The following is a 23,641-nucleotide window of genomic DNA, read 5'->3' as shown; positions in this document are numbered from 1 at the left end:
TCCCATTAGGCCAAAAACATACACAGTTAAAAAATAGTGAAAATAGCATTAAAAAAGTATGCAATCAGATGACTGTTAGTCAAATGTCAGTATCATAAGAACCATTTTCTATCTATATATCTATGTGTATGGCAAATGTTTATATGTTTGTAACATGAGTGCCATAAAAATGATACGAGGCCCAATACGAATTGCTCTTAGTAATTATTTTATTTTATGAATTAGAAACATGAATGACATTTCTTGAGGCTCTTCAAAGCCCAGCCACGAGGTAGAGGTGTCCTTTCCTGGAGCCCGTTGGTTCAGTCACGTACTGGTCAGAGGCATGGCGTTCAGGTGACGTTCACAGCACATAAGACGGAGCACTCTTAGAGCAAGGCCATTACTTCTGAACAAATCCAAGGTGTTGCCAAAGCCGTCAAGAACTTGTCTTTACTATAATGCTCTGTGTGCTATCCTAATATGGGTCCAGTTAATTGTTAGCATTTATTTCTACATGTGCACCGTGTTTTGTTTCGGATTATCTTTCTTATCTTCCCTTATGTTTTGAACAGCTTTAAAACGTTTTGGTGACCAATTTATTGATGGGGATGCACTTAGTGACTCAGGTACCTTCAGAGGCTATTGCTGGAGTGAAAATTGACATTTGCTACTGGTCTTTGTTTACTCAATAGAAGCAACCTGCTTACTCTTCAAATCTGGGTGCTGCTACTAATTTGTTTTGAATGTGCATGCGTCCTATGGTTGGGATTGGTAAAGTGTGCATTTGAGTGTTGATTTTATTAACTTGGGAGCATAAATCCATAATTGGCTTATTTATTCATGACTCTGCAGTTATTATCAAGATCCATTAATATAATGAAATGAGCTAATGAACAATATGTAAATATTTTGTCAAAACGAAAGTTGCTTCTTTGACTATAAATTCAGAGAGAAAAGAATTATTTGTAAAGGTGACACTAAACGAGGAGGAACATACTTATGACTCAGCTAGACTGCATGAAATGAATGTGTCCTTCTTGTCATGTCCTCAGGCCCAAGTGAATCTGTATCTTAGGTGTGGTAGAGATATCAAATTCATGGTTATATTATGATATTTAAAGGCATAATATAATATTCAGAAATGGAGACGGTGTAAAAAAAAAGCAACCCTTAAAAATTATGTAGGGTGAACTTTGACATAGAAATGTAAAATAAACATTGTAAAACTCTATGTAGAAAGAAGATGCCGAGGTACATGGGGTAGTACTTTAAGCAGACCTATTAAGGGAAGGGCATCCGAGTGCTGAAGTAGTTAAAGTGGGTTTTGGACAAGTGAAGCTGCTCACCACAGAAGCAGCAGTTCAAACCCACCGGCTGTGGAGAAAGAAGCCTTTCTTCATCTGGAAAGATGGACAGCTTCAGAAGCCCCAGGGCACCGCCCCCTCATTCCTATAAGGTTATTGTGAGCTAGAAATGACGCAATAGCAGTTGGCGTGTAAGTGGAAATCTAAAAGTCAAATAAATCAGATAGTGATTATTTAACTTTAGAACAATTTTTGTTTACAAAACAATTAATGAAGAAGTCCAGTAGTGTATGTGTTTTAGATCTTTACTGGGTGTGTTGCAGTTCCACTTATGTGCCATATCTTCTTTGATCTGCTACATATAAATATAATCTAGCTATAAAACATTTTGAACTCTTGAAAAGCTGTCCTTTATGAGAAAAAAGTTTTAAAAACTCTCTAATATTTTAAATTCCAAATTTTTGGGGAAAACTTAACAAAAATATTAATTATATTATAATGGTTTAGCTTCCTTTTCCTTTGACCTCCCCCTTTGGAAATATTAATCTTGGGTCGGAATTTTTAGAGCCCCCTCTACGACTTTTATAATATGGGTCACATGATTGAGGCTCTGAGAAGAACTGCTGGTTTTAGAGCAATCTTGTAAACATTTTTCCCATGAAGAATGTGCAAACTATTGTTTTTACTTCAAGAATATATTTTGAGTATTCTGAAGTAACTTTTACATGTTAAGAGTTCGTATAAAGGAATTTGGATGGAAAACATGCCCAATCTTTTAATGCTTTGGGAGGTATAAACTGTATTTGTGGAATGTGCCTCTGCAGCTGCATGTGTTTGGGATGTATTACCCAGGCCCTGTTTTCTCTACAGGAACAAGCAAAACAAACTCAGATTTCAGAATAGAACTGCCTCCCCCATAAGATTTTCTGTAGTAATTTTGCTGCATTTTAATGTTGTAAAGAGTAGTCAAGCTAAATGTTTAAGTCAGAAACAAATCCAGTGACATACAAGAAAGAGCTTTATATCTACAAGTAACCTTATAACAGAAGAATACATCTCAGCCCAGTCCAACGCAAGTCTACAAGTCCAATGCGAGCCAGAGCCCTCTGCAGACTCCCCTCGCTGCAGGCTGCTGAGCAGAAAGGTGCTGCTGCGGGCAGGAAAGGTACAAGTCAGTGGCTTCAAGGTCCGTGGGAACATGACAGCTCTCAGGGTTGAGTGGCCCGCATGCGGCCATCCAGGGACGCAGAATCCCAGCAAGCAGGAAAGCGAAATCACAGAGAGGCGGAGGGGTGGGGGTAGAGGAGTATAGGGTGGTTCCCAGTTTCGCATGGATATAAGACGGTCACATCCCCAAGGAGGCACCCTCTGGCTGGGACCTGACTGACAATTGGCCTCCACCCCTACATTTTAATCAAAATTCAAGTTGATATAAAGTCATCTGATGACCACATTAAGTACACATCCCCTTTCAGATGTACTTGTTACAGGAAAGCAGTGGCATTACCCAGCTCTTCAATGCATTCCATAGTGAATGTGGCAATTGCTGTGTTTGAAGCCGTGGGATTAAAGTGAACAAGGCATCAACCTACCCTCAAGAACCAGGAGTATCCGAGGAGCAATCATGTAGAAGGTGCTATTGTTAGTTGTCATTGAGTTGAGTGGGACTTAGCATGACCTATGAACAACAGAACAAACATCTTTTTTATGCATCATTTTTATGCTCATGGGTACGGCCCATACCACTGTGGTTTTGTGTGCCTTCCAACTTGGGACACACCACAGATGCTAGGCAAGAGTCTTTTGTAATCATCGATCACCAGAACTTTCTTCTCAGCCTGCCTTATCCTGGGAGTTCTGCTGGAATGGTCCACCATGGGATTTTGAAACAGCAGCGGCATGTCTTTCAGTATCACAGTGATCTGCGGGTCACTACATTACTGAAAAAGAAACCCATGGACGCCGAATGTGTATATTAAAAGGAGTCTGAGTGAAGGCATCATGTCATCAGCTTTGCATACCTTCCCGAGAAGGTCTGAGCAGGAACAATGTGACACAATCTCATGGATTTTGGGAGTGCCAAACAGAACGAAATCCGTTTGTGACAGAGATCAAATGGCCATGGTCCATGGGATTATCTTGAGAAAACATTGAAAGGAGGTAAGTATCGGAGAAAGAGAAAACCTTTCTAAACACCTATACTCATGTGCACTGTCTCAGTTCGTTCCAATGAACGATTAGGGATCTACACCCCCTCACTTTTAATCTCAGGTAGGAGATTCAGCCTAAAGCCATTAAGTAATTTGTGCAGGGGCACATGAGTATTAAATTGTGAGTGTGCAATCTAAACCTCATCAGAAAGCTCTTGTAATTGCTCAGTTTTGCTATAAATAAGGTCCTGATGGAGGAACATGACAGAAGTGGGAGTGAGCCCAAGAGAATGGTGTTGTCCGGCCCTACACAGGCCATCAGGGTAATCTGAGCATCTCTGTAGGATCTTGAGCTGCCTCAGCTCCACAGCTGCTCAGTTATAACACGGGACTCAAGGGTGTGCAGCAGCTGGGTAGCATTCCCTTTTCTGCAGCATTTCACAAGGTCTTTGGAGTGAAGTGTACTGATAATCGAGAGCCCTTGAGAGTGGAGGAGTGTTGGGCTGAAATATGGAGGCGCCAGCCTCTTTTGACACGCTCATTTCTAGTGTGAACCCTGGATCCTTACTTCAGCTTTCACGTCCACGCATTTCTTCAGGGACGCTACTACCTTGATAGGAAGTGAGCCCCCTCACATTTCTGAGAGCCTTTTTCTTGGCAGTATTGCGAAGGGTGGTTAGGATGAGGAGACCCTATGACTGCCCCACTTTATCTTCATTTATCCCCACGCTCTTGATATATGTGCCCTACGGAGGCTTTTATTATTGCTGTTGTTGTTGAGATGTACCCTCCAGTTGCCTCTGATGCAAAGTGACCCTATACACCACAGAACAAAACACTGCACGGTCCTCTGCTATTGTCACCATTTTCCTCATGCCTGAACCCATTGGTGCAGCCCCTGTGTCCATCCATCCTGAGGGCTTCCTCTGTTTGACTGACCTTCCACTTTACCAGACACGATGTCCTGCTCCACAACTGATGCCACACTCTTCTTCATATTATGCAGCTTCTCTGGTCATTTGCTCAACACACAGATCGAACAGGTACGGTGAAAGGATACAAGCCTGGCATACGCCTTTCCTGACTTTGAGCCAGGCAGCGTTCCCTTGTTCTGTTTGCATCACCGCCTCTTGATGCAGATGTAAGTTTTGAATGAACACAATGAAGTGTTCCCGAATGCTCATTCTTCTCAAGATTATCCACAGTTGTTATGCTCTACATAGCCGAATGCCTTTGCATAATCTGAAACACAAGAAAACATCTTTCTGGAATAATAAGAGCTAAGGAATATAAGTCAAAATATTAGTTTTCTGTAGACTCATCCTTTCTTTACCTTGTGGCTTCAGCCAGGAAAGACCTGTACTGTTTGCTTATATGGGGTCTTAGCAGGGAAAACATGCTATTAAAAAAGGAAGATGCATTCTACTTTGAATATGCAAAATCTGAGATAGCCATGGTATTTACGGTGGAGTGGTCCTAGAAACAATTGTAAAAGGGGTCTAGAATTCATGAAAGGGTTTGGGCAGGACATAATTAAAACCCCCAAACCCAAGCTATTTTAGTACCATTCTCTAGGCTTCGATGCATGGAGCTCTTATAGAACAAACTGTAAGGAAGCATGCCCTGTGGGTTTCTAACACTGCAGCTCTTCAGGGTTGAGGAAAGCCTTTCCCCAGGCCCTGGCTGGTGGTTTTGAACGGCTGGCTTTGCATTCAGCAGGCCAACATGTGACTCACTACTCAACCCGTGCTCCTGGGTTGGATATAGCTCTGGGCGTATTTGCTATAGAGGTGATCTCAAAATTCTTAGTAACATGTAATATGTCAAATAGGAAACTTCAGGACTGAAGAGGATTGGAGGTTGAGAAAAAAAATTTTAAAGTTAGGGGGAAAAAAATCATGAGAGATTAAGGCAGGTAGAATTCCAAAGAGGAAATCACATTTTAGCCACTGATTCATTGCCAAGATTAGTCAGCCTCCACCTAATAGGTTTGCCTACGAAAGGAAGAGGAGTCAGAACGGAAAGAAAAGAGGTCTAATGGTCGGTGAACAGACACTCAGCCACCAGCCAAAAGGTTGGCAGTGGACGCTCACGTAGAGGTGCCTTGGAAAGTAAACCTGGAAATAGGCTTCTCAAGTGTCCCAGCCCTGAATGCCCTCCGCACACAACGGGTTCCATACTCACACTGAATTCAGAGCAACGACAACTGCAAGATTCGGGAGGGTATTTTTCTTTCCATTGTCTCAAATTTCCCTATTAGGTTAATTCCAACTTCCGGTCACCCAGAGGTGTCCGAATTGAACTGGGCCCCACCGGGATTTCACTGGCTGATTATTGGGGAAGCAGCTCTTCTTTCCAGGTACTTGGTGGCCTCTGCTTTCCAACCTTTCCGTTAGCACTGGACCACTGGGAGAAGATGAGGCGTTCTACTCTCACGGAGTTCCACCCTGCCCCATTGTGTTGCTCTGAGTCAGAATTGACTCAAGAGCAGTGAGTTTGAAGGATATGGAGTATGGTTGGAGGACCCCCCAAAAATTCTCCAATCCCACTGGTCCTGAGTGAATGTTGACTCATAGTGAACCAATGGGCAGGTGGAACTGCTCCCTGGGACTTGTATAAATTTTCATGGGAGCCAACAATCGCTGACCTTTTGATTGATAGTCACCACTCCCCTCCCCCCATTGCTCCTTCATTTGGGGGCTATGTTTCTGTATTTTAAAGATGACCGAAAGATATTTTAATCTGTGGAATGGAAAAGTGATAAAAGGAGACAGTTGACAATGAGGGCATGGTATCTGAGAATACAGGAGCAAATGAAGATTCCGAAACAGAACAGCGACAAGGATTGGACTTCATTGTGATTGGATACATTCAAACATTTAAAAATCTTGGAGCTGCACACAGAATTTTTCAATTATATACCAAAGTTGAAATTAAAAAAATTTAAACTAATTACCAATTCCACTAAATTCAAAATGCACCTCTATGTTCCATCTCACGACCTTGATTCACATTATTCTGTAGCCTGTTTTCAGAGCCCAGGTGGTGATGCAGGTTAAACATTGGGCTGTGAATGGCAAGATCAGAGGTTCAATTTTTCAGCCTGTTTGTGGGAGGAAGATGAGATTGTCTGCTCCACTGAAAATTAAAAAAAAAACCCAATTAAATAATTTTATTGGGGGCATGTACAATTCTTATCCACACATACATCCATTGTTTCAAGTGCTTTTGTACATTTGTTTCCCTCATCATTCTCAAAACATTTGCTTTCTACTTGAGCCTTTGGTATCAGCTCCTCATTTTTCCCCTCCCTCTTTGCTCCGTGCCACCCCCATGAACACTTGATAATTTATAAATTATTATTATTTTGTCATACTTATTCTGCCTGACATCTCCCTTTTCCTACTTCTCCCCTGTCTGTCCCCAAGGGCAACAAATAGACCTTGAAGTAATAATAGAGTTTTTATTGTTGTTGTAGCTATTGTTTTATTTCCACTGAAGATTTAAAGTCTCAGAAACTCTAAGGAGCAGCTCTACTCTGCCCATTGATTCAATGGCAATGGCTTTGGCTTTGTGGTGTGCTTTAGAACCTGAATGTACTAGACCAGGAGGAACTCTATGGTGGTACTGCAAGAATAATCCCCAAACAGGCACTTTCCCAGATACTTTTAATGTAGGGCAGGGTCTAGCCACTGACACACTAACATTTAGGGCTTTTGTTTGGTTTTCTTTGAAGGTATATGCTTAGGAGTGGAATTGCTATGTCCTGTATTATTCTATTTAAAAATTTTTTAGGATAAGTTGGATTTTAAGCTATCTTTTTTGTCTCTTGCTCAAAAGATCTATGAATACAATTGTATTCTGTGTGTATTACATTACAGATTCTGCATTCAACCGTTTTCATGATCACAAATGGACAAATTGAGTCTTCCAAAGTGTTCAGAAATGTCTCATATTATTTTGTGCAAAAATTTTCATCTCATATTCTAACCAGAAAATGCTTATGTTTTCTTAAATGTATTCTTAGACTTGATCTTAGAGAGGTTTGTTTGTTTCTCCCAGCAGTATACAAAGTGGTATCCAACTTATTTGACAAATAAAAGCAGGCCTATGTAAAAGTTTAACAATTATACAAGAGGGAGGAAATAGTAGAAATGTAAAAATAGGTCCTCCAACCTCTGTAATAACCTGCCCACACTCCTCGGTCTTATCCCTTGTATTTGGAGACAAGCCTTCTTCCTGGGCTTTTAGCACACCTCACTCACATAAGGATTTACCATTGTCACTTAGCAGTCTCTTACCTGCAATGCACATTAACCTTTGATGCAAACAGTTTCTCTCCCCCTGCCAGGACCCCTTACACACTCGTACCACACCTATAAGGCCATTGCTTTGGCCTAGCAAACGCAAGCCCAAAGAACCAGCTCCATTTCCTCCCTCAAGGAGGCCTTTTGAGTCCTCCTACCCTCTCTGGGACTCTCCCTTCCTCCTCTGAACACTTAGCTCTTAAACTTGACACGTCCTGCATTCTGCCTTTGATGAAATTGTTGTTTCGTCATCAAATCCCTATTCTAAGTGCATCTTTCCTTCTGAAGGCATCCTAGGGAAAATAATCTTCATGAAATCCCCTCCATTCCATGGAGTCTATTCCGACATTACAGGACAGGGTAGAGTTGTTCCATAGATGGGTGCAGGAAGCCTCGTCTTTCTCTCACAGAGCGGCTGGTGGCTCAGAACTGCTGACCTTTTCTATGGCAGCCCAACACAAACCACCACACTGCAGAGAAGAGTGGAAAATCACTCTAACAACCTTAGTTGGAAAAAAAAATAAAAAAAGAAGTGCAGTGTTTCAGAGAGCAGTCAGAGTTATAAAAATTTCAAACTAAATACAATTATATTTCTTACTTATAGCATATGCATTTAACATTATTTTTGTGTTATATAGAAAATAAAGTCTTAGACCACAGTTTGTGGATGTAGCAACAACACTCTGACCATTTTGTTAATAAAAGCAATAGCTAACAATCATGTTATAGCACTCTGCTTGATATTCCGAAATGTTTTATCTGAGTCATGTAACGACCCTGTAAAACAAGTTATTCATACCATCTTCATTTTTGAGTTATGGAAACTCAAGCTCAGGAAGACTAACTGGTGAATAGTTAGTGGACTTTGCATTTGAACCCAGCTATAGCTGATTCTAAAGATTCAACTTTTAATTTAACTCTAGGTAGCTTAGCTCACTTATCTAAACAAAATAAAAATCTAGTGATGGGTAAACTGCATCTCGATTTACTGGAAGTTCTTTTGTTCCGGCTGTCTTTAGATAAGTGAGAGGGCTAGTAATCCTTTGATACATGCCGGGGTCACTGGGTAATGTAAATGGTTTGCTCGTAGCTACCAACCAAAAAGTTGGCACTTCGAATCCACACCGTGACACCGCAGAACAAGGCCTGGCAGCACTTTGCTGCCATCAGATTACAGTCGAGAAAGCCCAGTGGGTGTAGCTCTACACCCAAGCACATGGGATCACCATTCATTGGAATCACTTCAGGGCAAGAGATTTTTTTTTTAATATCTAATACCTAATCCTTAAAAATAGGAGCGCTAGTAGCATAGTAGTTGGTTATACATTGGGCAACTAGCTGCAAGGTCACTAGTTCAAAACCAGCAGTTTCTCTGAGGGAGAAAGACAAAGCTTGCTAGTCCCATAAATTGCTGCATACAGTCTCAGAAACTCACAGAAGCAGTTCTACCCTGTCGTATGGGGTCACTATGAGTTGACGCTGACTCGGTGACTGTGAGTTAGGTTAGTTTTTTGGTGACACTAAGGAGACCTGGTGGTGTAGTGGGTCATGTGCTTCTAACCACAAGTCAACAGTTTGAATCCACCAGCAGCTCTGCAGGAGAGAAATGTGGCTTTCTACTCCCATCAGCAGTCATGGGGAGCCGTTCTCGCCTGCCATGAAGGGTCTCCATGAGTCAGAGTTGAACCCACCGCTATGGTGGTAAATGTTGGTTTACTAACCGCAAGGTTGGCAATTCAAATTGTGGGCAAAAGATGAGGCTATTTGCCACTGCAAAGATGTACAGCCTTGGACATCTCTGTCATGACCCTCTACGTTGGAATCGACTTCGCGCATTGAGGATTTGTTTGGTTTTAGTTTAATATATAGATACAAAATAATGAAATGTGGAGGGCACAGCCCTGTTTTAATGCTGTTTCTTCTTAAACCTATTACTAGTGACTTTCGAAATGATATCTTAAATCAAACTAAAACCAAACCAATGAGTCAATTCTGACTCATTGTAGGATGGAGTATAACTGTTCCCCAGGGCTTCTGGGATGGGAAGTCCTTATGGGAGCAGACAGCCTCAACTGTACCCCCTGGGCGGCTAGTGGAGTCCAATTGCTGGCTGTGAGAACAGCGGTCCAAACAAGGAACCTGCTACTCCGCCAGCACTCCCAGTATCCAAACTCTGGGACTAGTTCTCTGCAATTTAACTTAATTTAATGAGCGAGGAAGATCCCCTCAAGTGTTTTCCCTGAACTAGTTGTCAGGCTCCTTGTACATACTTAAGTCCCCTAAGGGATCTTCGAGTAGACTTGGTGTCAGCTCTGGGAGTCGTCCAACCCGTGCACTAATGGGAGATAGAGTCTTTCTGTGATTGAATGTCTGCAGAATTTACCTTCAACCAAGACTGCACACCTAGCGTTATGGCTGTTAAATGTAGGCTTTGGCCCTTAGTCATCTCTTTTTGTCACCTCCTAATGACTGCATTTACTTTGTTATTTCTGTTTTCATCTTTGGGAAGCCATCTGGTTTCCAACAAAACATACTCTGCAACGTTTTTAAAGGGAATTCCAAGTGACTTGTGAGAAATGTCACAATCTGCTCCCTTCATCTTGGTCTTGCTCCCTGTGGAGCCTGCTTGGTCCATCTTCTCAATTTCTCTGAGCTCATGTATAATATTTCATGTTTGTAGTAGTCATTTCTGAGCATAGTACCAATCATACAGAGAGACTACTCATGCTGGGCATTCTGTATAAAATTATTTCAATCACACAGAGAAGCTATTCTTTCAATTAACATAGGGATACGATGTTACTAAAATTATTTCAATAACATGATATAGCTTAACACATATATTATTATGATTAAGAAACAATGAGGAAAGCAACCTGATTTCTATCTAATCGATAGAATTACCACTCGGCTAATTATTTCTTCTTGGTAAGTAATGGGAAAGGAATGAATACTGAACCTCGGCGTTGCCCGCGTGGGCTCTGGTCTGCTCTGGTGGGCAGTGCTCCACTCAAGCCCAGGCCCTTCGGCTGACACGTTTCCTCACCACAGCCCTATTTCGCCGGTGATGTGGATCCCACGAGTAAACTGTCTGCACCCTCTTCCTCTGATTGCATCTAGGGGATGACACAATGACAGGCGATGGGGGCGAGTACCTCAGGCCGGAGGATCTGAAGGAACTGGGCGACGACTCTCTCCCCAGCAGTCAGTTCCTGGACGGCATGAATTACCTGCGGTACAGTCTGGAAGGAGGCCGATCTGACAGGTATTCACAGCGAGCTGCTCTCTGAGAGCACGTCAGATATGTGGGCAGTATCTTTTCATGACAATAATTTTTTAAAATAGGCAGAGTGCTCCAGCACTGCATAGGCGCCTCCCCAAAGTCTCACCAGTAGCATGTGATTCCGTTTGTCCAACACCTTTGAGAAGCACCCATTCCAAATGACAAGAAACCGAGACCTACCTACAGAGATTGGATAACTTGGACAGTGCCAGACAACAATAAGAGGCTGAGCGATGAGAAATAAAGAGCTGTTTGCGTTTAGCTCTGTTTTTAATTCTCTCCCGCTTTAGTTTCAGTCAAATGAAAAGGACGGCTCTGCCTGCTGGGCCTTTTTGCTTTGTGGTATCTGGACACACTGTGGCCCCCTGGGTTTTTCAGTCTGATGATTTCTGTGAGAGGAAGATTTAGAAAGAAACGAATTCTGAAGGGTAATGTGCCTGAAACTTTGTCATTCAAAAGAATCACAACAGAATTTCTCAAGAGCCTGTATGCAAAATGTATTCTCAGTAACGTCTGGGGATCCCAGGCATTATAAACAGATCTGGGGAGGCTTATATATATATAATATTCTGAAACAGAACCATATTATATTTTGGTGACTGGTCATTAGCATAATGAGCATCTATTATATTTTTAGGAAAGCTGAACGAATCTCTCCCCAGCCAAGCCAAGAAATGGCATCCAAGGCTTGACTACAATTTGGGCCAGGCGAAATGAAAATGTGTTTTGCTAAGCAATACTGTGAGGTGTGTAGTTTAGAATGGGCTCAATTCTAAGCTGTTTTATGAGTAAGCAGACGATCTAGAGTCTAGGGAGTACCTATAAAGGATAACCAACGTGAAAGGGGCAGCTAGCGATAACAAGCCTTTCTTGACCTCTCCCCTCTCAAAAACAATTCCTTGTTTAAATAGTTGAATTTCATGAGTGTTTTTCTGTGCCAGACTTTATGGTAGGTGCAGGGAGCACCCACATAAGTAACATGAATGGTGAAGCAAGCCTTCATGTGGTGACGTCAGGCTAGTGATTCACTAAGTTTTACCGAGGGCTTCCTGGAAGAGGTGACCCTAAGCCAAGAAAGACTGATGAGTAAGGAGAGTTGGTGAGAAAAGGGAGGGAGGGCATTGGGCGCTTTCCAAAGCTCATACACGAAGGAGAGTTGTGGTACATGTAGGGCAGCATTTCTGGCTTGTAAAAGGGAAAGTGGTTAGGGATGAGAAATCCTATGTGAACTTTAGATGGGTCATTGAGACAGAGGAGGAATTTTAAAGGAAAACTGACAAAGGCCAAGCCTTGAGGATGGGAACCCATATCAAGAGCTGTGGTCTGCAGTGCTTAGAAAAATCTTGACCACTACCTTTATTGGTAGCCATTAAGAGACTTGGAGAAAGAGGAACATTTGAATCAACCAGATCGGATGAGGCACCCTGATAGCACGATGATTAAAGTGCTCAGCTGCTAGCCAGAAGGCCCCTGGTTTGAATCCACCAGCCTTGCATAGGCGGTCAGCGTCCATCAAGACCATGGCCTTCTCAGGCCTAACGGACAGTTCTACTCTGAGTCAGAAAATACTGGACAGGATACAGACAAGGAAGATGAGAAGGTCTCCTTTGCTTCCGTGGTTAGAGTCCTAAGGGCCAGCTTCCAGAACGAGGATCCTCTCCAAGAGTGTCACCTCCACTGCCAGGGCTAGTGACAGTGTTAGGACTGCCTGTGTTGAGTTTTGACACATTTAACTATTTGGACTTTCTCATCTGAGAGTCTTAGTAGATTTTAAAACCCACGAAAATGAAGTAGGTATGCCTTTACATGCATTGTGGAGAATCTATGAACAAGCACACAACTCTCGGCCTAAAGTGTGTCTCCTCAGCACGATCTCTTTTATTAAGGGATTAATTGGTGATTAATCTTAACCCTCTGTTGCCTCTTTCAGGGTTTTTAGAGCAAGAAAGAGTTTACAGTAGTATTTTCCATAAAGCAGGGGCAAGTGCTATGCATACTTAGTACCAGGTAAGAACAGGGCATGACATAATGAAGACATGATTCGATCTCCAGCCCCTCCTTGCACTTCTAGATTGCCAGTTAGTTTCATGATCTCCAACATGTAATTACAAGCAGCATCTCCTTCTCATGGTTTTCCTGTTTGTTTTATTATTATTGCTGTTCTTTTGCTTAGGCAGTTTGATATAAGTAAGTCTGTTTTTCTGGTAACCATTTCTCCTTTTCATTATCTCTTTGTTGGTGTGCCTTCAACAGTACCATGCCCAGGTAGGTATTACGTAGCATGACGACATGACCTTCCGGATACATCAACATTTCCCTGCTCATTGCTTAATGTGCGTGCGTGTGTGTGTGTCTGCTTGTATCATAGGATTATGGATTTATCATTAATCTATGAATGATCACACTACTCTCAGCCTAAAGTGTTTCTCCTCAGAATTATCTCTTTTATTAAGGGATTAATTGGTGATTAATCACAACCCTCAGTTGCCTCTTTCAGCATTCTTTGAGCAAGAAAGCGTTTAGAGTATTATTTATGAAATTTAATATCGGAATCAGATCATAGACATTGTTTTAACGCTCACATCGCCACCTTGTGGTTGATAACACACTAGCACTGGCTGCGAAGCTAACGTAGTCAGTGTACACTTGAAGACAGAAAACAGTTCTGTACATGGATGTGGAAGAATAAGCGTATGTATAAATTAATGAATGAAAATACAACCACTCCCAATTAGGTTGGCATTGTATCTGTTTTACTTCATTGTTGTTTACAAATTCAAAAAGCTATCCCAGGTCAAGGTGAAACATTGAAGGACAACTGATTACAGTTGAAAAGAAGTGTCTTCAGGTTTTACAGAAAACAAATGAAAAATTTGGATAGTCACTTATCCAAGAGAGTTCTACATTCTCATTAATTAAATGTCTAATAGATATTGCAGTTTACTAAGATGATCATGACTGTGCTTTTCTTTGAATCACAAACGTTCATAACACCTGTGTTTGCAAAGCCGTTTTGCCACTGTGAACAATACATAGGCCACCACGAATTGTCACGTCTGTAAGTAAAGCTTTAAACTAACACGAGTCAGAGTAGTTGTAAATTGACTCACCGAGAAACCATACCCCAGACTTAATGAAAATAAGTGGACAGCCCTGTTGCGTACTATTCGAATTGTTTGTAATGTTCCAGATCAGAATGGACTATTTCTTATCTGAGGACTTGAATAATTCAAGACCACTGGTTTGGCTTTTATTATTACAGGGAGGATTTTTTCTGGCCATTATTATTATAGACAGACTGTCTCCACTGACGGAGTATTCTAGAAATGTTTATTTCAGGTAGTAGGTTCTGTGGCAGGTCATAGAAAATCAGAACAGTGAGAAACTATAAGCATGGCTTCCCTATTTAAGGCAGTCAACAGAGAAAGCTGCAGTAGCCATGGGGGGCAACACATTGAGCCACGTAGATAGATGGCTCTGCCTGGACTGTGCTCCCTTCCCCCTGTGTCTCCAGCTCTCCTTACTTCTTAACTACACGTCCAAGTACGCCTCTTGTTCTCTGTACTCCTCCTTTTCACTGTGGTCTGCAACCTGTCTCTCTCTCCTCCTCTTTCTCGCTCTTTGGTTTTCTTTGTGCGTGAGTGTGCTCTAGGGAAGACAGAAGAAACAGTGCCACTCTACCTCTTCCACCCCAAAACCAATCTGAGAACTAGATCCTGGTGTCAGGGAGATGGATATGTAAAAGCACCTCTACTACTGGTGGTACAGTATAACTCACACAGACAGCCCCAAATGGCTCTGTGATACTTCAGTCCTAACAAAGACGGACCTGTCCACCCAGAGGCCACAGTCTCTGCAAGATTAGCAGTTGAGGCCTGGATGCTTTCTCGGAAAGTTCGACGTTTACCATGGTGGTAGTCCTATCAACAGATTTTATTTGTTATACCTTCATATACCTTTTAGGACTCATGTATTACCTATCACCCGACTCCAATTTCTAGTTCCACTTTGAGATCTGTGATTCTACTCTTCCAGGGCTGTATTAAATAGTCAAGTTTTCCTAAAGACATAGCCTGCACTTGCTCTTATGAGCAAACATTTTAAATTTTATACTATAATGCCTCTTGAATACTTGTACCTTTCATTCTTAAACATTCAGCACCTTTAAATCTGTAAATATTTCACCTCTAAATCTAGGGTAACAAAAATCAACAACAAAACTCACTGCCCCGAATCACTTCTGATTCACAGTGGTTCTCTAGGACACTGCGCACTGCCCTGTGAGTTCTGAGACTCGGTCTTCACCGGAGCAGAAAGCCTTGGCATATACTTAACAGATCTGTACCGAATTGAAAGCACTTGATCAAAGGATATTGAGTCTATTCACAAACCATATAATTTGAAGAGGTTGGACCTTCTACTTTTTCTTCATCGACCAATTGAATTCTAAATAAAGGAGAACAGAATTTAAGAGTTATTGATCTGGTGCTGTTTGTGTGCTGGTTGGTACAAAGCACATACAATTAGCACTTAACTATATGAATGGTTTCAAATCACAAACCAAACTCACTGCCCTGGAGTTGATTCTCATTCACAGCAACCCTGTGAGGGCAGAACTACCCCTGTGGGTTTCCAAGGCTGTTCATCTTTATGGGAGAAGAACACCTCATCTTTCTTCTGTGGAGTGACTGGCGGTTTCGAACTGCTGACCTTGAGGTTACCAGTCCAATTCTAACCCACTTGGCTACCAGGGCTTCTTTCTTTATGGCTTAAAGAGGGAAGAAATAATTGTTCCAAACCACCAGCTGCTCCTTGGGAGAAAGCTGAGGATTTCTATCACTGGAAACATTTACAGTCTCAGAAATTTACCAGCGCAGTTCTACTCTGTCCCATAAGTTCCCTGTAAGTCGAAATCAACTTGCTGGCAGTGAGTCTGAGTTGTGTTTTGTGCTTAATTTATCAGTGGGAATGAGTTCTGGTGGTCAAATGGTTAAGTGCCTGGATGCTAACTGAAACTGCGGGGTGGGTGGGGGGGATAAAAGGCAACCAGCTTCTGAAACGGTTCTAGCTTTGAACGTGCTGTGGGGCTGGTCCCACCCTGCTCTCAGGGTCACTGCAAGTGGAAATTGATGACAATATGTAATCCACTAATTGAAAGAGACAAAGTTTTACGAAGATTATTCTCTTTTCCTGGTCATTTAATCTCTTGCCCTGCCACAAATTCAAGGTCTGATAAAAAGTAGTTAAGGCAGTCTGTAACCCGTTTACATAGTAAATGATCAAAAGCTAATGGCACAGATGTGAAACCCATTCCTAATATCAACTCCCCAAGTGAAGGGGGGGGGGTTAAAGCCCCTGAGAATGTAATCTTCCCCAAAGGTTTCAGTGACACCAGAAAGCTAATTCCAAAATTACATTTAGATTCATTATATCATAGACACACAGATGTAGAGGGAGATAACGACAATCAACTCCTTCTGCTCATGTCACTGACCCTCTGAGCATCCATTGGGGTCTGTTGTCTTTGGTGTAAACCTACCTGCAAAACAGGACCTGAGTTCCTTCTGAGTCACCTACAAAGGGATGCGGATTTAAAGAATCATTGCCGGTGCCGATACTGATGCCTTATAAAGAACACAATACGTTGTGCCTAAAGTTAGGCTAAAAGATTACAACTAAAACATATATGCTAACTTGACACTTAGTCCATAATTCTGCTTCAGTGGCCAAATAGCTACTTGCGCAGAGTAAATGACAGTTTGCTTCGATAAGTATTGTGGAGCCCTGGAGACCTCTTTTTTCCCTTTTCTTTTCCCTATGGGCTTTGGGCTAATCTTTTGGATCATGATCTTTAATTCTTAGACTACCATGGCTGCAGTTGATTTAAAATGTCACGCTGTCTCTCGGTTGGCTGTGGAAGTTGCTAAAGAAGGAATTAAATACTATGGGCGAGAATGTCACGTTCTGCCCATCACTTTTGAGCTTATAAATGAGAATTTTGAACATCTTATTCATCAAAACCCCCAAACAATGAGGATCAAGGCCTAAATCCCATTTTGAAGCCAAAGCTCCTTTTTCGGTCTGTGTGCTCAGTGCAGTGCGTTTATTTGCTGGCAGGTGTGGCTGTGTTCAGGGTGGTGCTTGGAAACGGTTTCTTGCGCCCTTGCATCTCATTGCTATAGCAACACGCATTCCTTGGTTCTGCACTCACCATGCACAGGACCTGCAAAGGGGACAGGGCTCTCCTTTGAAATCATAGCATTGTTGGGAACACCAGAGACAAACAAGAGGAACTCCACTTCCGCAGGAAGCGTGCATCTGGCCACAGTCCATCACGCTCTGTCTCTTCCCGGGGCATGGCCCCGCATCCAGTCATGTAGTGAGGAGAGGAGAAAGAGCCCCGGGGAGAGAATGGAAAAGAAGGAGCCAAGAAGAAAGCGGGGTTTCATTTGGCTCTCTGCTCCGAGGGCAGTCTACTTCTGCCCTCATTTTTCTTAATTACACAGAGATTAACATTTCACACAGATTTCAGCAATCTATATCTGGAATTATTTCCTGGCGACTTTCTTGTGCTGGCACTAGAGCAAGCTCTATTGCTGTTTGCAAACATTTCTGGGGAGAAAATGAATCAGATTAGGAGTATCAAGTTTTACCTTCTGGATTCTCTGGTGCCCTTGCCATTGACTGGCAGGAACCGGTGAAAAGGTGTTTTAGTTTCGCTGCTGGACAGAGAGGTAGGGCAACACAGGGACCTGCGTGTCCTGCTCCCACGGTGGCAAGTGATGTCCCCCTGGAAGTTGCACTGTTAGCTAATAGCACGCTTTTTTCCACTCTCCCGCTCGGCTCATCATTTCATCCTCCCAACCCTACCACTGCTGTTGGTATATGACCATGACCTCCTGCCAACCTACCAGCCTCCGATCCTTCAGTTCCGACAGGTCTCACACCCTGAGCCATGCCTCCTACTTGAAGGACAGCGCCATGATCGACGAGACCGTGGTGATCCCCAGTCATCAGGTACGTAGTTTATTTTGCTTTGTGTCTCTGCTTCATAAAGAGTCTTTTAATCGTGCATGATGCTGGAAAAGTGTAGAGGGTATTTTTAATTTAAAAAAATCATTCTTAATTCAGTTGATAAACAAGAATGAGCGATCGGAGGGTTTTCCCCAAACGTGAGCAGTTAGCCGTTTGTGGTGGTTGTGGTTGTCGTCGGGCAGGGTTTCTCTCCTCATCGGCTGCATGTTTCTTCAGCTATACGGGATTCCTCCAAGGAGACTGGGATAAAAGCCAGCTCCTTTATAAAATCCCCACTGGAGGAAGGAGCGCAGAAGGCATTGGCGTACAAATGGAGTGGTGGAGCTTCAGCACATCTCCCAAGATTCAAGAGTGTTAGCTTTTAGAAAAAGACTTGGAGCCAGACCTCAATTGTTTTTGTTTGAGATAGGATTTTATTGCTCTGCGTTGATTGGACATTGCCCAAGAAATGGACGCCTGTTTTCCCCTGGCAGTCACTTCTGCGCTTGATAATCAGCGATACAATCTGCATGGAGATGCTTTTTGAAAGATCCATTTTAAGCGTGTCAGCCTTTGGTCATATCTTAAAAATGAAAGTCCGTCCAGAGAATGTCGTCCTCCCGTGAAACCACCTTTTGGATTTCATTACGTTATTTCCATTGAAAGAAAGTGTTTTTTGTTTTGTTTTGTTTCTACAAGCCAGTGTTCTTTGTGTCTAGGGGCCAACTCTAGCCAAGGAGGCAGAAAGGAATTCTTATCGGCTAAGCTGGGGCACTGAGAACTTAGACAACGTGGCTCTTTCTTCTAGCCCGATCCATTCAGGGTGAGTAAATCAATATGATGCATCCAGATCAAGAGGGAAAAAGAGATGAGAGCCAAAGTAACAGCTTTGTCCAGGAGCTTTCATTGACGCCTAGCTTGCCGGGCAGGTGACCGTTGTTGAAACTTGTACATAGCCTTGTTTCCATCCAAACCAACCAACCAGCAAAGGGGGCTGAATTCAGCATAGAACCACCATTGTGTCAGAATCACAAGTAGAATTGATTTTCACAGCTTGCTGCTAGCCAAGTGGCCTTACCGTTCACTTAATGTCTTAAGGGCGCGTAAAAGAATAAGCAGGATTATTTGCTTTCAAGAAAATTTCCAGTTTGCTAAGATTACCTGCTCAGTTAGTTGAAATAAACACCTCGCTTATTTAAAATAATGTTCATGTCCCAGACACTTGATTTGCACCCAAGGATAGAGTTCAGACGTGAAATGGGAACATAAAGGAAAATTTGAATGCAGCCAATGAGCATCGCAGGGTACACCCACACTATGTAAGGCACACCGCTTGTTTACATTAAGTTATTAACAAGTACCGAGTTGAGCTAAATAATATAAAACAGACTTAAAGTTATGACATTGTAAGAATTCAATTATACGAAACACACAACTCTTACAGTTTTAAATTGAAGTGTTTCACGTTTGTTTCTTATTTTTTGCTGTTTTAAGTAATATAGTAACATATTTATACACAAATGCCCCCACATTTCATTTAGGGTTAAGTCGTTGTTCACAAAACCTTTCCTAACCAAATACAATACTTTGGTCTAAAGTGGCCCAAAGTCCTTTTCTTTAATCTGTCAACTATTTCAAGTAATAAAACATTTGTGGTTTTTATTGTCTCTACATATTTCTCCTTTCAGTGAAGCAGTCTAAGATATTATAGTTAATTTTTTGGAGCTTCTTAGTCTAATATACTAAATAAGAGCTCATAAAATGGCATTTAATTACACAGATATTAAAAAATCATCTTAATACTCTTTTTTCTTAATACGCTTCTCATTGAGTAAGGAAAAGCTAATTCCTTATGCAGAGCTCCTCAGAAGAATGAGAATATAATTAAACGTCATTCAAATTCACTCGTATACTTTATTTATTTATTTATATATTTTAAAACATATAAGTGATTATTATACAATCTCACAGTGATAAATTATTAAAAACAGCATTTGTTTCTGTTACAAAATTGGTCAACAATAATGATTATGAAGAGAAAGAGGTCAGGACTTGAGAGATAATAGAAAACAATTATAGAAAATAATCATAATGAGGTATTTAAAGTCCATATCCAGCCTACAAAGTGACAAACATTTTTAAGTGACATAAGATTTAACTATGCAACAACAACAACAACAAAAGATTTAACTACGCATGGCTGATTTTACCTTTTTAAATACACACCAAAAACATCTTTTACTTTAGGAAAGAAATTTCTTTAAGGAGTCCTGTGTATCTCTCTGAAGGACATTGAGATACTCAGTTTAAATGCATCTGTATACGTGCCCATTGTATAAAACCAGATTGTCAGTAGATAATTTTATGGTTGATTACTTATGATGAACCCAAAAGTCCAGTGGTTAAATCTATTACTTAATTTGGTCCCTAGTAAACTTGTTTATTTTTCTGATAATTTCAAAGAGTAGCTTTGTTGATAAATACTTGCAACTTTGGCTGTCTATTAGAATTACCTGGAAGTTTTCAATATCCTTATACCCAAGTCCCACCCTAAGCCATGCAGGTTAGAACATCTACTGATGGACATTGATATTTTGTAAAACCAAATCCAAGTCTGGACATTTATATTTTATAAAACCAACAAACAACAACAGAAAACTCCCTGACATCGAATCACTACTGACTCATAGTGATCCCCGGGGGGTTTCTAAGACTGTAATTAGTTAGGGGAGTAGAAAGTTTAGTCTTCCCCCACTCCACTACCACAGAGCTGCTGGTGGTTTTGAACTGCTGACCATGAGGATTGCAGCCCAATGCGTAACCACTACATTACGGGGACTCCCAATGCATAAGCACTACATTACGGGGACTCCCAATGCGTAACCACTACATTACCGGGACTCCCTTGATATTTTCACGAATGGCTGAGATCTTTTAAATAACAGTAAGAAGGGAGCAACTTTGCTTAATAAAGCTTTGATTATTGATGAAAGCTAGGTAGTTAATGTACACCTATTGTTCCTTATCTCAACAGTTCTTTATCTCTTCCATTTATTTACTTTTAAATTCTTTGTATATTTATCAAATTCCCCTAAGAAGAATTTGACACTGTGCCAAGCACTCAAGAGAACAGATAAATAAGGCCTAGTTTTTACCTTTAAGAAGCACGGCTTTTTGCTGTGATCTGCAGTTGGAGGGAGACAGAGGACTGCAAGGGGGACTATGCTTTGGAATGAGTGTGCTCTGGAGGGAGACCTGTCGGACTTCAGACGCTGGCCCTGGCACTCAAGCAGTGACACTGAGCAAGTGATGTGACATGTCTGAGGTTTCACTGAGCTCCCCTGGAAGAAGAGTGCCGCCGTTATGGGTCCCAGAGGAGAGCGCTAACAAACACGGTTCAAATGCATGCCATTGTCCCTGGAATGGATGAGGGCTTATATGCTCCCCATACACAGCTGCCATACGTTTCAAATTGGTTAAGCACAATCTAGTCTGGATTCTCTAGATGGCAGTACCACTGTGGTACAAAGTAGAATGAAGGTGTTTATCTTATCAATTTTATCAGATAATTGTGTCACCTATCATTGCCCCTACTGTGCTGTGTGCTAGAACAAATGATATAGCAAAGGACTCTGATAGGATGCGTAGTTACTACTGACAACTTAGTGATTAAGTGTCCTGAATTTGAAAAGTTGCCGTGATGCTAATAAATATGAACAACATTCATCACATCAAATCATGTAACAACTATTTCTTATTTTATTCATTACACACCGAGTATTTGAGTAACAGGGTTTTCTAGGTTCAAAATTTGTCTTTAATTAAGTGGGAGACTTCTTAACCCAAATCTTCAAATTCTGACCCAAACTTAAGTGTTATAAAAAATTGAATTTTGATGGAAGGGATAGCACCCCTTGTTGTCACTGGTTGTGTGTGCAACATTGCTCTATTTCATAAGGAGAAAGAAGGCATAATTTCTACCAACAAGCAACCCGCTGTCATGAAGTCAATTCTAACTTACAGGGACCCTGTGAGTTTCAGAGGGTTTCAGAGGCTGAAAAGTTTTCTATGAACAGGCAGCCTCCTCTTTCTCATGTGGAACGGCTAAGGGGTTTGAACAGCTGAACTTTCAGTTGGCTGTTGAACACTTACCTCATAATACCACAAATAAATACAGCTAGTGAGTTCATTTTAGCTCCACTTTAAATTTGCTTTGACAAATGTCCATAAATACAGGAGAATGATATTGACTGAAAAAATCTGTTCTACATAACTGAAGCAGCCAATATCTGGCCAAAAAAAAGACTGACAGTAATGCATATTATTTTTTCTTACCCCTAAGAGGTTGTTTTACTGATTCAAAAATGAATCTCATGAGCACTTCTTTTTAGCTGTTCCCGACATCACCAAAAGCCTGGGAAATCATTTGAATTTTACAAGTCTTCATTTCCTAGAAGCAGGATGCCTTAGCAGAGGGAAAAGAGAATTTCTATCAAGACTAGTGCAGTCCTTCCTTTTGGGTACAGTAATTCCAAACACACTGTCTGCTGCAGGTTTGTAGTGTTGGTAGGTGCTGCTATGACAACCAAGGGCCAGCGACTAAATGTCTCACGTCATCATGACACAATGACACAAGAGGGTATAAGCACCGGGCCATGGGAGGCTGATCTTTCAAAGGACTTCCCTGTCATGCAAACATGGTGACTAGGTCATCTCAACTAGTAGAAAGTGAGATTTGAAAAGCAAGAAGGCCAAAGCTGTTGGTCGATTTGACAACACAGATGGCTGTGCAAACACCTGCAGCAGTGAATTTGGTTGTTTGTGTATTTGAAACATCCTTGTTTGTTTTCGATTCCCGAAAGTAAATTCCTTTGGATGAAGGAAATGCTCCTATAAAAAGTAGTAAAACAAGCGTTCTGTAAGATTAAATTTCTGATTTACTGCCCACTGCACGTCATCTGACGTTGAAAACACAGGGAGTCTCCCAAGCTCTACTCTAGAGCCACTTGCTGTTGGCTTGGTTCCAGCTCAAGGCCACTCTCTCTATAGCTGTCTTAAGAAAGAGCAGACGTGTACATATAAGAAAATGAAAGGGATGTTTCCACAGTGGGATTGGAAAATATGACCCGCAAGAATGAAAGTCTTAAAAAAAAAGGCACGAAGACTGTGTGTGTGTTTGAACTTCATTGTTACCCACACTGCCTTGTAGTTCATGCTATTGTTTGTCACTGAAGCTATGCTTTAAATTGTGCCTTTTTTAAATGAAAGGTAGTTTATTATTTTATACAGTTAATATTAAATAAGAACAATGAAAGGATATAAAACTAGATTATGCTATAATAAATAATTTGAAAAGAGTAATAAAAATATTAAATAATATCTGACAAAACAGTAAAACTGTCATTTAAGATATTTCCAGATTGCTTCTTGATTGGTGTCCTCACTTGCAATATTATTGGCTTTTGTAAAGCATCATGAACTGTGTGTTTTATCCTTTTCTTTTTTTACATTTTATTAGGGGCTCATACAACTCTTATCACAATACACACGTATACATACATCAATTGTATAAAGCACATCCGCACATTGCCTGCCCCAATC

General features: G+C 41.4%; 1 protein-coding gene across 14 annotated transcripts in view; it reads left to right on the top strand.

Annotated features, from left to right (window-relative positions):
- The window catches only part of ANK2 (ankyrin 2), a 648,733-nt gene that overhangs the window by 563,439 nt on the left and 61,653 nt on the right, over window positions 1–23,641 (top strand). For 9 of the 14 annotated variants that reach the window (XM_075543900.1, XM_075543907.1, XM_075543899.1 and 6 more), the window contains 3 exons: window positions 10,864–11,008; window positions 17,941–18,043; window positions 18,760–18,863. In XM_075543900.1, coding sequence (XP_075400015.1) covers window positions 10,864–11,008; window positions 17,941–18,043; window positions 18,760–18,863 — 352 coding nt within the window. The remainder of the gene's footprint in view (window positions 1–10,863; window positions 11,009–17,940; window positions 18,044–18,759; window positions 18,864–23,641) is intronic. The other 5 variants (XM_075543894.1, XM_075543902.1, XM_075543896.1 and 2 more) reach the window with 1 other exon arrangement.

This window comes from Tenrec ecaudatus, chromosome 3, assembly GCF_050624435.1.
Source record: "Tenrec ecaudatus isolate mTenEca1 chromosome 3, mTenEca1.hap1, whole genome shotgun sequence".
Taxonomy (NCBI): domain Eukaryota; kingdom Metazoa; phylum Chordata; class Mammalia; order Afrosoricida; family Tenrecidae; genus Tenrec; species Tenrec ecaudatus.
Note: the sequence above shows the minus strand (reverse complement) of the source record. Positions and strands in the feature narration are given on the sequence as shown.